We start from the raw sequence: 17,514 nt of genomic DNA, 5'->3' as shown, positions 1-17,514 counted from the left end.
AAATAAAAAGTTTGGATTTACAAAACTTTCAATTTTTACAAAACTTTACAACATTTAACCTAATTAAACAGTTTGAAAATTGATATATAGATATATATTTTGTTTTTGTAAGATACTTAACCTTTTTCTTTTATTTTAAGGTGTGTTTAAGTATACTTAACACTTGGCATGGGAGACCAGAAGAGAAGTGGAATCCACAGACATCAAGTTTTTTGCAGGTGTGTCTTCATCTTTCTTTAGTTTAGAAAAGCATATTTGTTTCTTAGGACATACAAAATTTTTGGGAGCCACCCCATCAAAGAGGTCTGTCCATAGTTTTTAAGTAAACAACCAGTTTATTGTTTTTTTTTGTTTGTTTTTTTGTGAATAACTATTGCTGTGCCATATCTTCAGATAACCCATAGCTCTCTGGAAATACATAGAGAATAACCTTATGGTTTTGTGACAGATGTATTTTTGGGTATGGTGTAAAACAAATAAAGAATACAGGTTGACATTCAAAAATCCTGCAACCTCCGGACATGAGGAGTGCCGGATTTTCAAAAACTCCAGATTATCGAAGGTTAAACTCACCTCTACGTACAGGCCAGCCTTTCTCTTGCCACATCCGTGGACATCTGGCACAGTTCCAGGGAGCAGACAGCAGGGACATCTTAATGTGTATTTATGGTGGCAAGCAAGACCTAACAGCTGTTTCTGGAGAACAGCGCCATCAAAAGATAAGTGGCTAAACAGTGTAATGCAGTACATGTATTGACAATGCGCTCCGAAATTCATCCTGGAAAACTGAAGGAACCGTATTATCGATGGCCAGGTTTTCGATTGTCAACCTGTATTAATAATCAATTAAAAATGTTGTCAATATTGTTTGTCAAATATCATTATAGTCTGGTTTAGAGTCTCAAATACTTGTCCTCTTACTGTTTACAGGTTTTGGTGTCTGTCCAGTCTCTTATCCTCGTGTCTGAGCCCTATTTTAATGAGCCTGGGTATGAAAGGTCAAGGGGCACACCAAGTGGCACTCAGAGCTCCAGGGAGTATGATGGAAATATCAGACAGGCAACAGTCAAATGGGCCATGCTAGAACAAATTAGAAACCCATCACCTTGTTTTAAAGAGGTATGTTTCTTCTGGACTTAAATATGCATTTTTTGGTTCATTGTTAGTTGTTTCAGGTTGCTGAACATTGATGACTTGTTCTTGGGCTGGGTGGTCATTTTATGAACCTTTACTTTATGGTAACATATGTATAGCTCGCAATTATATTAATGCTAGAATGCGTCATCCCTCAGTTTGTAATGTACTTTCCTTTAATAAACATATTCCCTATTTCCTTCACCATCCATTAATAATGAATAATTTTGTTGTGGCTGTTGCCTTTTTTATGGGGACCTTTAACCCCCTAAGGGGTGTTCCCGAGTGTGACTCGGGGCCGGAAAAATTGCAAAAAGCGGTAATCCCGAGTCACACTCGGGGTACCTTTGGGGGTCCCCCTTACCTGATCCCCGCGGTCCAGCGGCGATCGCAGGATGCCGCTATAATAATTATACCCGGGAGTTAATCCTAAGAATTACAGGCCCACAATATAAACAAAAATTTCTACGCAAAAAAAATAGGATCACTTTTTGCATCAAAAAATGACAGAATTAGAACGCTAGGGGGGTTAATATTGCTGTTTTTGTCTTTTTGGTATTAAAATCTTTTGTTAGTAAAATGGGCATTGGGATTAACATATTCAAAACTATATCATTATTGCTATTCAAAAATGCCCAGAGTTATACACCACATCACATATGCTTTATGGTTGCCTTCTTGTGGTACATAAGAACATTGGAAAGCTAACTGTACTTGGCAAATAAGGTGTTAATCTGCTAAAATTAGCATCTTTTATTGATGCCCTAGGTTTCCTGGCAGTTTGTAAATAGGTGTGCCATATATAAGCCCCTTTATTTTGTTGCCATCTCCCCTGCTTGTTGTCTAAACAGGTGTACAAGTGGGTCTGACAACTAGCCTGTCCCTCAGAAAGGTTGAGGAGCAAAATAAGTCCTGATGGATATAGCCAACCAGTGAGGCAATTGCTCAATTCAGGCAGATGACATTTACAAAGTTTGTGTGTCTCTTTCTGTCTGCCTCCATAGATGGGTTTGATAGGAATATGTTTTACTGCACATTCATCCAAATGCTTCAAAATGCAGACACTAAATTACATTTCCTTTAAAGCAAATCTAATTATGGGTAACAAATGTATTTTTTACAAAAATGTCCTGGAGAAAATTCAAAGATTTCAAAATGAGGACTCATCACAGTTTTTAGTCTATACCCAGATACATTGTATAGTTTTTCTCCTATTCTCTTGCTTTTTTTGCTTTTGTGTTCTCAAAAGAGGATGACACAAGTCTTAATAGTAATAAATAATAAGAAAAGTTAGTCTATGTACTAAAGGGAAATGTTTTTAGAATTTTCTGAGGACTGTGACTGAAGTAGAAAACCGTTCAAATGGCTTATACATTTTCCCCTTCATGTTACATAGTGATGTATAATGTTATTTTAGCATCCTAGAAAAACTGTTTAGTTCATTATTAAATAAGGCTTTAGCCAGTACTATTCTTATTTCAGACAGTTTGAAAGGATTAGAACTTGGTAAATGTGTTGTTTGTTTTCTCCCTCTTAACTGAGAAAATTCACCCAAGAATTTGCCCTGTGATTGTCATAGGGGCAAAAAGAATTTGTCTTGTGATTGTCATAGGGACAAAAAGTTGTCCCTATGTCGACAGTTTATTACTGGAACTGATGTGAGATTGAATCTTTTAAAAGGAAATGCCAAATGCTATAGGCTCAAAAACTAAAAATAAAACCAATGATGTATTCTATGAACATCGCCACAAGAATATTTTGCTCCCTGGTAGTTGGGTAAAAAATGTAGTGCAGTAATACGTATCGAAGAGCTTCATAGTGTATAAGTGATCATCTTTTATTTTTTATTCCAAAGTAGATTGCCTTTTTTTATTTATTGCAAAGTAACACAGCTGTTTCAGCCATCCCCCCTTCTGGCTTAATACATCAGTTCAACAAGCCAACTTTCAGGGAAGAACAGGTACTACTGCAGAGGAAGTATATCAAGCTGCAGTCTAATACTATTTTGGTTCTACTTGTGCTAACCATTATATTCTAGATCCGTGTTTCTCAACCAGGGTTCAATGTGGAACCCTAAGGTTCCCCCAGAGGTTGCTGGGGGTTCATTAAGCAATGAGTAATTTCTTTCCATTGGCCAACAGTTTAGGAATCATTTTTCCTAGGGATCATTCTAATGTATTGTGAGCTGTGGCTATAGTAATTATAGCTGGGGTTCCCTGAAAACACAGAAGTTATGTCAAGGGTTCCCCTATGTTTAAGAAAAAAACTCTGTCCAGAGCGCCAGCCTCTCGAAGTTGTCTTTTTCCGAGCTATTCCAACCTTAGAATATCTCAATAGGTTTTTTTCAGCCATGTTTTATAGGAGTTGAAAGTGAACACAAGCCCTAACTTATATATTCTCTACATAAGTCCCATTTATTCAGCTACCATATGTATATTAGGGATTTTATTTAATACACTAGGCCTAACTTTTCTGCTACACCTACCGGTAATTTTGTACTCCCTTAATCTTTATGTATTTCCTACAGACCAGAATAGGGGGTGTGTGTGTGTGCACGCTTTTAGTTTCAGAAATTAGGATAAGCAATCTGCTTTTATATATACTCTCTGGCCTGGCAATTGCTCTACCATGCCACCATTGTAGTTTGATAAAGCTAGAAGTTTTCTTGGGTAATTTCCTATGTTTTAGGTACATAAGTGCATGTATATGCAAGTACAAGATTTTTTTAATATTATATATGTTTATAATTCATACTTTTTTGCCCCTTGCCAAAGAATGGTGTCTACCAAAATATGAAATATTACTACCCGTTTTAAAAAAACAAACCTCTTTTACATCTTCTTTTTTTTTTTTTTTTTTTTTTTTTTTTTGCTGGATGATTTGTTGTGTGTTGACCAGTATCTGGTCCTTGTCTGGATAAAGAATTTACATTTGTTAAGGCCTTGATATGTAATCTAGAAAAAGGACTATTTATGACAGTTTTAAGTAAAAGCTGTATATAAAGCTACGTACACACTTCCAATTATTATCGTTGGAAAACGAACGACGAACGATCCTGCACGATATCTACGAACGATCGTATAGCACCGATCCTGCACATAGAGATAACCACACGACCGTTCGTAGATATTGTACACACAATAGATACGATCGTTTGAGCGATAGAGGAACTATGTGCACGACAGGAAAGTGAACGAACGTTCGTTCATTACGCATGCTCAGCCCATGGACGATCAACGAACGACCGTACACACGAACGATGTTCAACGATCGTCGTCCGATCCGCCGGTCCGGTCGTTCGTTTCCAACGACTTTCCTCGTTCGTCGGCGTCGTTGGTTACTTTTTTACGAACGATTTTTTGCCCAATCGATCGTTCGTCGTTCGTTTTGAACGATAAAAATTGGAAGTGTGTACGCACCTTAAGCCATGAGGGTTTTAAAAATGATCCCTGTCATTGAGGTAAATCTCCGTTTCCTCCCAACCCCCTTCCAGTTACACCAAATTATCAAAGCACTCACACAAGGTCGCAATTCGAGTACAACTTAAACTTCATACATCCAAAGCGCTAAGAGAGCAGGTTAAGACTAAGTGACCTCTAGATTGGGGTTTGCTAGGCCTGTAAAAGACCTGATTTCCCTTCAGACACACCAAAGATAGAAAGTTAGCAGTTCAGCACAGCAAACACTGGATGTGACTAAACTGTGCTGCTCAGTGGGTTTAACATAGCACTGTGGTCAAAGAGCATCTAAGCCTACTTTTTTACACTTTGTACAGTTCCATACACAAATGTCTTCATTATGATGTCACAAGTGAGTTTCACAAATACAAATTTAAAAGAATCATTTGGTAAATGTAATTGTTCCATTACTTATGCTTTTTATGTACATAAAATAAACTTGTTTACCGATGTTTGGGTTGTATACTTAAGCAGCTCAAAGTGCAGTTATCTCTTCCCTGACATCAACTAGCACACCCTTTTCCCCCACAATTGTAAATTTTCCAGGTGTGCTTACTGAAAGACTTCCCTTCTATTTATGTTCTAGTGAGAACTCTGTGTTTGATTTTCCCTTACATTCTATGGCCACTAATACAAATAGAGATTTAATCTCCCAAGCAATACCAAAGACAGCATAAAAAATAAGATGTTTGCTAATCCTTCTTTACTTCAAAAATAAAAACAAAAAATTGTTTTAGATGGGCAAATCCACACTAGATAGCCGCTATCCATATCGTTGCTACAGATGATCTATAATATAGATCATATATCTTTCATCTAAACTGCATAGGCATACCTAATTCAAATGCATCAGTCTGTTTAGATCACAATGACCTGTGCACACTCTCTTCTCTACAGAATGCAGTAATGTAATGCATTTCTCCACAGAGGAGATGAGGCCAATCTAACAGATATTTACTCATTTCTTTCATCATGCTTCCCGCAATCACAAAACCCTTCTATTTTACTTCTCTTGTCAGGTCTGACTTTGACAAGGGCACACGTTTATCCCAAGGTTTTAAAAATAAGGACTTTTAACTGATTTATGTCTAGACTAATCATAAGGGTCACTACTCTGCATTAAATTCAGACATGCAGTTTTATTTTATTAGTATAATGCAAAAAAGCGGACGCCCAGGTTTTTTTTTTTGTCTGCTCTTTTGCTACTATTGCATTTTCTTGCATGTCCCTTCATACAGATATACAAGTGAAATTGGAATGTGTCGTGCCACAGCCTTTGTGTTAAGGAAACACTTTTACTATATTGAAAACAACTCTCCGTCCCTTTAGCCCCTTACTGCTCATTGTTTCTGTTGTCTACTGCCCCCCTGGCCCATTATCACAATTTTTGGATAACTTTGCATCCTGGCTCCCACACATTCTTTCCCATGACCTGCCCACCCTCATCCTGGGTGACTTTAATGTTGCAATGGATGAGCCCAACCTTCCCTCCTCAGCCAAACTGCTCTCCATTACCTCGTAATTTGGACTTTAGTCCTGGTATTTTCTAAACTCTGCAACCTCATCCTCCTTGACAACTCACCATTTCCCCTTTCTGATCACAACCTTATTACCTTCAACCTGTCAAACTCTTGCCCTCCTTTGCCACATACCAGACCTGGTCAATGGCAGAGAAATATCCGTAACCTTGACCACAACCTTTTCTCAAACTGCCTTGCGTCCCTAATCTCCGCCCTCTCCAAAATCACCTCCCCAGATTAAGCTGCCACCATGTTAAACCACTCTCTTTCCTTGGCTTTGGATAAAGTTGCCCCTGCCACCTTCCGCTACCCCTGCCCTGCCAACCCCAGACCCTGGTAGAACAATCACACCAAACAGCTACAAAAGACTGTTCGTGCAGCGAACAGTGCAAGTGGAGAAAATCTGACCTCTGCGCTGACTTCATGGACTACAAAGCCAAGCTACAAAGCTTTAACACAGAGCTCACTGTCTCCAAGCAAAATTATTTCTCCACAGTAATTTCCTCTCAAGCTTCCATCCCACGCAACATCTTAACAGTTGACTCCCTCCTAAACCCACACCTGCTCCCCCCACAACATTCTTCTCTGCCCAGGACATTGCCACCTACTTTAGAGATAAAATACACAAAATCAGGCATGATGTCTCTGCTCACCGAGCCACTCCTTCCACCTGTAAATCATCATTGGCCTTCCTCAGCCCTGTTACTGTCGACGAAGTCTCTTTTCTTCTCTGAACATCTACTTCCTGTCTGCTTGACCCAATTCCCTCTGATCTACTCCGTGCCCACTCCTCTACCCTGGTCCCTGCCCTAACCGAACTATTCAACCTCTCCCTTTCTACTGGTACATACCCCTCTGCTTTCAAACATGCCATAATTCTCCCTATCCTAAAAGAAACATCACTGGACCCCTCCCTACCCTCTAACTACCGTCCTATCTCCCTTCTATATGTCTCCAAACTTCTTTAACGCCTTGTCTACAAAGGACTCACCGATTACCTGAGCACCAACTCTCTCCTTGACCCTCTCTAGTCTGGCTTTAGAGCTGCCCATTCCATTGAAACAGCTCTTACTAAAGTGGCCAATGACCTCATCAGAGGTAAGTCTCAAGGCAACTTTTCCCTGCTCCTTTCTCCTTGATCTTTCCTCTGCTTTTGACACTGTTGATCACCCCCTTCTAATACAAATCACGCGCTCCATTGAGATCAATGACAATGCTCTCTCTTGGTTTGCTTCCTATCTGTCTGACCACTCCTTTCAAGTTTTTTTTTTCAATAGTAACGCCTCCTCCCTGTTCGTGTTCCCCAAAGGTCAGTCCTTGGACTGGTTCTCTTTTCTCTGTACACCTCCTCTCTCTGTAGTCTCATATCCTCCTTTGGCTTACAGTAACATCTGTATGCTGATAACACTCAAATCTATCTGTCCAACCCTGACCTGTCTCCCTCAGTCCTGGATAAGGTCTCATGTTGCCTGTCAGCCATCTCATCATGGATGTCTGACCGATTTTTGAAACTCAACCTGGATAAAACAGAACTCATCATCACCCCCCCCAAATTCCAAATCTCCCCCTGACATATTCCTAACTGTTAACAACACTGTTATTCGTCCCTCCTCTCAGGCACGTTGTCTTGGGGTCACCTTTGACTCTGCCCTCTCATTTACCCCCCATATTCCGAACATTTCCAGGTCCTGTCACTTTCACCTACGCAACATCTCCGAAATCTGCCTCTACCTGTCCCCTGAGACCACCAAACTCCTTGTACATGCTCTTATCTCTTATCTTACTCATAACCTCATCACACGCACGGATACAAGACTTCTCTAGAGCTGCCCCTACTCTCTTGAATGGTCTTCCTCGTCCTATTCGGCTTGCTCCTACTTTCTGCTCCTTTAAAAGAGCACTCAAAACTCATTTTTTCAAACTTGCCTACCCGTCTTCTTCTGTTATTTGAAACCATCACCATTTCCCACCACTGCATATCTCCCATCCTATTGTGTGTAAATTCCCCCACGTACTAGATTGTAAGCTCTTGGGGCAGGGTCCTCTCCTCCTGTATCACCGTCTGTATTAGTCTGTCATTTGCAACCCCTATTTAATGTACAGCACTGCATAATATTTTGGCGCTATATAAATCCTGTTTATTAATAATAATAATAATAATAATACTACTATATATACCCTTCAAACAGTGAAACCATGATCTGGAAGGTTAAAACATATTGCCTAATAAGTGGAACATTTCAGGAAATAAATGGGGACTGCCACTGCTGGCTTGCTGACCAATGCGCGACTCGTAAATTGGCAGCCACAAAGTTTGCACTTGACAAGCTGACAATAGCAGTTTCTACTCAAGCTACCTTTAAAGGATAACAAAACCTGAAAACAGAAAATAGCAGCTTACTGGTCTTTAGATGTGGTAGCTGCATTAATTTTTTTTTTTTTCAGTCCAAGAAATGTGTTCAGCAAATACAAAAATACCTGTTGATCTTTTCACTTCTGTGAGTTGAACTGAAATCTTCCTTTTGTAAACTACTTCTCACTTCTTCCCACATGTAGTGGAGACAGACAATGTCAGACATATTTGTAGTTCAACCTTTATTGAACGAGTCCCTCCATAGTTAGGGTGACTAAGTTTTGTTCTTCACTGTAAGACAGGAAGTGTAGTTATCAATGGATTGCCAGAAAAAAAAAATAAAGTCAAAAAGCAAGGGAAAATTGGATAATACTGCCACTTTTTCTATAACGTGGTAAGCTGCAGTATATTAAAACATTAAAGTGTAATTTTATCTTTAAAGTGTAATTCCAGGGGCATCTATTTGTATAATTTTGAAAATCTAAAATACTATATTTGAACTGCATTTATATTACTTTTAACTATCATTATTAATAGGATTTATATAGCGCCAACATATGTACGCAGCGCTGTACATTAAATAGGGTTTGCAAATGAGACAAATACATACAGTGACACTGCTCGAGAGAACCCTGCCCTGAAGAGCTTACAATCTAGTACGCGGGGGAAATAACACACAATAGGAGGGGAGATATGTAGTCGTTGGGAAGTAGTGACGGTTTGAAAGGCAGAAGAAGATTAATACTGTTTGAAAGCTCCCCTGAGCACCACTTTTGTACAGCAGGAGCCACACTTGGGATATTGACAGAAACCAGCTCTGGTATTTTTGCTGTGTCATTTACACAGCACCGCACAGCTATCACTTTGGAACTGTGCCTTATAAATGACCATATGCTTTGGTATAATAAGTGTCATTCAGTTTGGATTTGAATTGGTTGTAGGAAGTTTATGCCAACAGAGTTACATCTTGCAACGACAGGACATTGACCAAAAATGAGTGGCTTTCCATAAAAAATTAGGAAATCCACAAAGACACAACAAACAGTCTGAATGCACTACAAACCTAATTTGCATAGACCAGGAAGGATATTTCTTTGGCATTTGTTGGCCAGGTGCTAAATACCTCTTCCAGTTTAAATATATAACATTTTTAAAATGCCTTCTCAATATTGACTTTTCTTATCTGGGGTCTCCCCCTATACTCTGCAGTGACTGTGCTTCAGAAGTATTTGTAGAGTTTTGTGGGGCTAATGGGAGGATCTTATCAAGTGCTCCTAGGAGCAGGTTGACATTGCACAAAAATAGGTAGAATGTGCCACAAACTCTGAAAGGCAAGGAGGTAATGCTCACCAATAGGTGATAGACTCCGCCAAGGATAGACCCACCCTATATAGATGGATTCACCTAAGCAATCTGTCTGTTAGTCCACAGTGAGTAAAAACATTTGTATTCTAGTTTTATTTTCATTATTACTAATTTTATTAGTTATTTTTAGCACTTTTTTCTCTTCTATTTCTATATGTGTTTTATATTTATTTCAATGTCTATATTGCACTATGTACATGTGAAGTTATAACAGGGTAGTTTCCCCCTTACATTGTTTTCCCACCCCTTTCTCTCTTATTTACCTCCTAACTGGTTCTTCTCTGCATTTCTGATATAAGCCAACAGACATGCTTTTCTAGTTTGTAAATGTAAACTTACAAGATTCTAACCATGTTCCATGCTGGTGGAGTATTTAGGTATACTTTAATGAGGTACTGTCTCATTGTCCATGCAGAGCCCTTTCTCTGGAAGGGCCCGCTCCCTCACAGGTCTTTGCTGCTTCCTAGATGATAACGTGAGGCATGGTAACAATATTTCCTGGTTAATGTGATGGCACTAAGGCTTAGAAATTGGCAGCCAGGTTAGTGCAGAGTCATGGGGCAAGTGCTATGTATTCTCTAGCTGGGGAGTAACATGGCACCTGCATGTATAGGAAGGTCAGGGGATTCCCCTTGCAGAGAAACTTGTTCTTCATAGGCAAAATCTCTTTAGTCATATTCCTTTAGAAATTCCACATCATATAAATGTTGGGCACAAAGTATTGTTGGGCACACATGCTATATACTTTGTGTAGTATAGTCCTCTACACCACCTGAATCGTAGCCACCCCTATTTTAATCTTCTTAATTTGCTAAATTGTTCCATTTTTTAGAGCCAAGTAGCATCACAGCTTATCAACTTTGATACTGCAGCACCTCTTTTAATCATTAATTCAGCCTGATCAAGCTTACCTGCCTCCTTCAGTAGGCTGAAGGTTACATATATAGGCGTCTTTAGACCATCCAATTTTATTTGTTCCTAACTGCACAAAACAATTTACTGTTTATTTTTTTTATTTATTAGGTGATTCATAAACATTTTTACTTGAAACGGGCAGAGATCATGGCTCAGTGTGAGGACTGGATCGTAGATATTCAGCAATTCAGCAGTGACAAACGGGTCGGCAGGACAATGTCTCATCATGCAGCGGCTCTAAAGGTAACTAATAAAGTTTTGCATAAAATAGGTGTATTTTTTCTAAGTGACCTGCTTTGGCACTTAAAGTATGAATTAAACTTCTAATAAAGTCTTGTCACAAAATACACCTGAAAAAACACCCTATAAGATTTAAAGTAACTTCTAGACTTCCTGGTCTAGAAGTTTTGGGTATGGTAAAACAAGATTTTTAGTGCATGAAATACTATTTGTGTTAAAAAACAAAACAATAATTTCAGTGGATTTCTTCCTTTTGTGGTCTTTGATTCATACTTTAATAAATAATGCATGAAGTGTGCTGTCCATTTGGCATATTGTTGCCCACTCAGGACAAATTAGTCATTGTCTGCAGCCTAAAGGCAGAGGACAGGCTTTGGTACTTAGTGTCTGCTTTATAAAGGCTTTTTACAGTTTCTGTGAGCAGCTTCAAGGATTAAAAGCATTACAAAAGCTAAACTTTATGAATTTGTGGAAAATGTAGTAATATACTCTACTACTGATATATATATATATATATATATATATATATATATATATATATATATATATATATATATATATTACACCTACAGTATGCTAATACAAACATTAGGTAAACCGTAAGCAAAGTTGACAAAGTTATTTACAATAGTACCAATTCATTTTTGTTTGTTTTTTTCCCCCTGCGTGAATTTCATGCTTCCACTTATTGATCTGAGGTGCTGCAGTTCACATTTTGTTTGCACAGCGGCGACTTCACAGCACTGTGTTTTATGGATCTGTAGAGAACACTTTATAATAATAACATGCTGACCATTTTTTCATTGTGTTTTGTGCATAGCGACATACGGCTCAGCTACGAGAAGAGCTCTTAAAACTCCAGTGCCCCGAAGGCTTGGACCCAGATGTTGATGAGTCTACAGAAAAATGCCTTGCCACAGCAAGCTGTGAGGAGACAACGCTGCACGAACAGGCCAAACCCAGCAGCAGTAAGGATACCAGTGACTTCAAATTCTGAGCTGCAGCGGCATAGACTTTACCACAAACAGGCTTTGAAGCACAGCCAAATATGTCCATATTTGTATGTAAGAAGCTAATTATGTAATAGTTAATGAAGCTAAAACTATAATATGCCCTTAAGGATATACAGTTTAATTCAAGATGATCTTTTACCTGTAAAAGAGTGTAAACTTTTTTGTGCTTTTATTTTTTCAGTTGTGAGAACCACTGATTGGTATGTTTAGAAATTGTAAACAGTAAAATGGCAAAATCACTGAAATAAGGGAAAATTTCCTTAGGAGAGAATGTTTACTGAATGTTTTTTTTCTTTTGTTTTGTTTTTTTACTGATAGAAAAGGGGGTTGTAACAAAGAATATATATTAGTCATTCTTATTACTATTTAAGGACTGCAAATTTTCACAGGATTTGATAGATTTGGGCCATAATTTCATTTTTTGATTTCTAGAGAAAACGTCTGCATTCTTCAATAAACGTTAAACAAACATGCTCCTGTTAAATGAATATTGGGTACATTTTTTCCTTTTTTAAATAATAAAGCTACAAGGAAAATACCTTTAGAACTGGAGATCTGCTCTTGTAAGACTGAATTTATCCCAGTCTTTGTTTCATTTGATGCACATGAAAATAAACGGACATGGTTTTACCTTCTACTTTTGTTCACCTCTAGCTTAATGCATTTGTCAAATTTCCTTGATTGTGTTTTGAATGTGTTGCCAGATGTCTGTAAATAAGAGGAAATTATTCATAGATTTCATCAAGATGTTTTGTGTCTTCATTTTTTCCTGAAAAAAAACAAATATAGTCTTTTTTTTTTTTGTTTTTTTTTAAACTATATGAACAAGCTGGATTTTAACAATACATTGCCACCAAAAGTTTTGCTTGTATAGAATAATAAAGTAAAGCTGAACTCCATCATTAAAATTCTATATATGTTTAAACGTGTTAACAAGAATTTAAAAGTTGTATTCAATCTCAGGCTAAGGACTATCATGTCATTGTTTCATTGGTAAAGTAAATCACCTAAGAAGCATTAAAAAAAGTGTTGACCTAATAACTGGCACATTCACATTTAATTTGTGCTCATATCAAACTAACTAATGTGACTGCAAAGACTAACCTGCAACTTGTGACTGCAAAGACAAATCCTATTTTCACAAGTTTGGTTTTAGTATCACCCAGATAAAGGTCCAACGTTTGGAGATATCTAGTGTAACAAAAATGGAAGATACATTTTAGGATTCTGACAGGCTATACTACAGCCAACTGTGCCAGCTATTTTCCACATGTTTCATGAGTCCCTCCCTAGGATTCTAGTGGTTTTGTGAGCTGTAACTAAATGATCTTGTCTGATGGTGCCTGACTAATCTTTTCTGTATCTGTGGGAGTAGCATTATTCCCACTGATCCCTAAATTTGTTATACAGGTAGTCCCTGGGTTAAATACAAGATAGGGACTGTAGGTTTGTTCTTAAGTTGAATTTGTATGGAAGTTGGAACAGGTACATTTTTTTAATAAATGCAATTGGGACAGATGTTTCTCTCAACATATTAAGCAGCATGGTGTCAGTTACTGTAGAAAATCCTCACTGTGAGTTAATCACAAACGGAAAGCCAAAAAAAAAAAAACTTCTATGGAGCCTGGACATTCATTAACTTCTGGAGCAAGCTGTACTTTGATATGCAAAAAGAAACAACTGCAGAGTTTGTCTTAGTCATTAAAGAGTTTTACCCAAAAGACGACTTCTGCAAGTCATGTAAATTGCCGCCCCCCTCCCCCCATCAAGCCTCCGTCCTACACACTAGTGACCAGAGAAGTCCCATTTGTATCTAGGAGTCCTCTGTGTGTTGGCTGTCCTTAACTCAACTGCATGGATGAACATGATTTAGGGTAAAGTGCTAGGAAAGCCTATAGATAAATTCATATTCGCCCTAACTTCAGTTTCTACAACTAAACCAAAATGGTGTGGAACTCCCATGCAACATAACAGAGCTTCAGTGACAGTGTGTTTTAGGCTTCCTGATGTGCATAGTACTATTGAAGGGATTATTTGTACTATTAACTTTACTTTTGCTACTGCATGTGTTAGGGTAAAACTGCAATACAGTAGTTTAGGTACATATTGTGGAGAACCATGCTAGAACTCATCAGCAGAGGTACTGTGCATGTTGTCAATGTATGAATGATGACAACAATGGTGGAAAACCCAAAGAAAGTGAGACTTTTAAGGTCAATTCAAGATTGTACAGTGATAAAATACATAAAAGCTTTTTATCAGGTACAATATTTTATAACAATAATTTTATAAAACTCTGAACCAGTGTGGTATCTCCTATAAGGACACTAAAGATGTTCTTATTCTCGACGCGTTTTGCTGAAACAAACTCCAAAAGATCTCTTGTGTATACATTAATCACATGTTGTATGATATATATAATTCCTGTGCCAAGTCATCTACTGACCCAGATATTTTATTGGACCCAGAGAAGAGGGTTTTTGTTTGATAATGCACCTTGTAAAAATGAATTCATGATGAATCCTACTGACCCATAAAGTACACTTGGTGCCTGTTTGTACTGATTACAGAAATCCTGCATTCATATCCTAAAGGAGCTGCTGCCGTCTTTAACTTGAATTGGGGATGTGGCCTTAATATTAACTACTCGGGGGGGGAAGGGGGGGGGGGATTGTTATGAATATGTTTGATTGTTATGAATGTTAAGTAGTGAGCATGTTGGGGACAGGTTATAATGATGCGTTTAGAACACTTTTCTGGGTCTGCTGGAGTCTCTAAAAGTGAAATGTATTGCCAACATTTGTTGATGGGATAAAACAGCATTGTGCAGGGCACCTATTTTTGTTTTCTTGTGGATAGTTCTATGGTAATGGGGTTTTGTGGACTATTGAAGGTGGTTGTGTAGAGGGGTCTGCAAGTTGAAAAGAGGATAACGGGTAAAGGGAACTGTAGATTGTAATATGAAAATATCAGTGGTGCCCTGCCCATTTAGGTTGCAACTATTTAGCTCTGCGAAGCTTACAAACTACTACTTTACCCTGTTGGCATGCATAATATAGAAACAAGACTTAAGCACTTTTATAGTATTTAGGGCTGAATAATTTATTTTGAAACCATGCGCTAAGTAGTGGGGACCTCAGTATATATGTTGGTTACAAAAAAAAGTAATACACAATATGGTAAATTATTTTTCTATTTAAGCTATTAAAGGATAAAGTATTAATGCAATATGTACAACTTTGTAGTTTGAATATGAGCCTGCTGCTTCCACCAGTATTGTCTCCAGTCATGGTATTTTAGATAATAGCACCTAAGACTTCACCACTGTTTGAGATCGTTCTATACATAGAATAAAACAATGTGAAATTCTCCCTAACGACGTTTGGCCGTGTATCTGTATCTTGTATCTGAGACAAACTTTGTTAAAGAAATGGGCAACTCATAAATATGGCACTGTTTTGCTTTAACAAGGTATCCATTATACCAGTAAAATATGCTTTCTTTTAAAGGATGCTACTGAGAAGGGATTAGAATCCCACTGCAGGTGCTTGTGTTACATTGTAGGATCCATCTAAGCCAGGGGTGTCAAACTCGAATACACAGTGGGCCAAAATTAAGTCGCGGGCCAAACTTAAAACTGAAATAGCACCGCTACTACAATTCTAAAGTCCAATGCGGGGCTTAATGTTAGCTAATGAGTGGTTGGAACTCCCTCCCTCCCACACTGAAATAGCACCGCTACTACAATTCCCTGCATCTATAAAACAGTCCAATGTGGGGCCACGCATAGGCAGAGAGGCCGCTGGTCTATGGACGCGAGTGATGCCAGGAGTTGTAGTAGCGGTGCTATTTCAATGCAGCAGCGGGCAAGTATGCCATCCTGTTTCAAACTGATCTTGACAGCATATTTGTTGAAGCCCAGGAACATAGGCATCTCAGAGCCTATGATGCTTACAGCAAGAATGTCCACTTTTAGACATTTAAAAATCTGACTTCATTAACCCAATGTGGAACTCAGTGACTTCGTCGGCAGGAAAAGAGGTGGCGTGCTAACAAGATTGAGAAAAACTTCATTTAACAATCTGCATGGCAAGGAAAGCAAAGTCAAATGATTTATGAGCCCGTTTCAAAAAATTTTAAAAATGACCATAGATTGTCTCTATAGTCGCTACAGAGAGTCTTCAAGGGATGCAGTACTAACCGTGGAAACCATTAAATTGTATTTGGCTTTCATCAATCACAATTTTAAAGTAACTGAATCTCTATGAGCAACCCAGGTTGTTAGAGCCTGTCCAGATCTGTTTTACACCACAAGGACGTCACAGAGGTAGTGTGTCACAAGAAAAATACACTCGTGACAGCAGGCAAAAATAAAGTGTGCTAAAACAATCCACAGGAAAGGTAGTGGTCACAGTAGGCAGAAATAAGGTGTGATAGAACAAGCAAAAGGTTAAGGATCATTAAAACAGGCAGAGGTCATGAACATGCACTGGATCAAGTCACAGGAACAGCAGCATTATTGTACATTGTTTATTTTTTTTTGTTTTTTAGTAAGCCTTTTTGGTATTGTTTTTTTTATTGGTTACTTCACTTATCTGTTTATTACTCACTTAAGTATTGATTTGATTTGTTGACTTGATTTATTGCTCTCATATTTTGTGATTTTTTTTCCAAGTGTATGTTCACTTTTAGTACAATGTTAATGTACTTGTTAGTACAAAATAATTTTATTTTACTTTTACTGTAAGGTCAGTAAAAATGTGTCGGCTCCCACAGGAAGTAGTTTCAGCAACTACTATAGATTGCTGGATGCTTTTCTAGAAGCACAGAATATAACTGGGTATTAAAGCTTTAAGGAAAGATTACAAACTGTTGATCCAGGGAACATCCGATTGCCTCATGGAATCAGGAATCAATTTTTTTTTCAAGAAATATTGAAGACAATGATTTGGGATTATCTAGCCAATACATTTGCCAAAACCAAAGAACATTTGCTATATTAGTGCATGGAAGTAGTATTGTGCTGTGTGAACTGAAACTTAACCTGACATTTGCCTAAAACATGGAACTATGTAACAAACAGCAGTTGTGCGCACTGGATATTATGTAGTCTAAACTTCAAATGCTACTAGAAGGACTGATAATATTTGGCTATGTTGTCCACAATTTGCCTGGGTCCATCCATAATTTACTCGCAAGAAGGTGGACAGAATAAAAATTAAAGTTTTCTGTTGCTGGATAATGCATGGAATAACCATATTTACCTGTTGCCAGAAATTCAAAAGGATAGTAAATTATATTTATAGTTGGTCATATTCATTATCTCCTGATAAAATAGAACATTTAGTTTGTGGTTAATACTAATCCTAATATTTTGGATTTACAGAAACTGAAGAACAAATTGCAAAGCCAAATGTTTTTTTCTAGAACAATTTAAAACTGCTAGAGATGTCCAAGAAAGTTGCTTTTCCTTGTCATAAGCTATTTTGGTGAAAATGTGTATTTAGTTCATTATC

The 17,514-nt window shown here is 37.9% G+C and overlaps 1 protein-coding gene across 2 annotated transcripts in view; it reads left to right on the top strand.

The window, feature by feature from the left end:
• The window catches only part of BIRC6 (baculoviral IAP repeat containing 6), a 164,217-nt gene extending 151,582 nt beyond the window's left edge, over positions 1 to 12,635 (top strand). For both annotated transcript variants that reach the window (XM_072409256.1, XM_072409254.1), the window contains exons 70-73: positions 141 to 218; positions 931 to 1,119; positions 10,854 to 10,988; positions 11,806 to 12,635. In XM_072409256.1, coding sequence (XP_072265357.1) covers positions 141 to 218; positions 931 to 1,119; positions 10,854 to 10,988; positions 11,806 to 11,982 — 579 coding nt within the window. In that variant the 3' untranslated portion in view covers positions 11,983 to 12,635. The remainder of the gene's footprint in view (positions 1 to 140; positions 219 to 930; positions 1,120 to 10,853; positions 10,989 to 11,805) is intronic.
• Positions 12,636 to 17,514: the final 4,879 nt, after the last annotated feature.

The sequence above is a fragment of the Pyxicephalus adspersus genome, chromosome 4 (assembly GCF_032062135.1).
Source record: "Pyxicephalus adspersus chromosome 4, UCB_Pads_2.0, whole genome shotgun sequence".
Lineage (NCBI taxonomy): Eukaryota > Metazoa > Chordata > Amphibia > Anura > Pyxicephalidae > Pyxicephalus > Pyxicephalus adspersus.
Note: the sequence above shows the minus strand (reverse complement) of the source record. Positions and strands in the feature narration are given on the sequence as shown.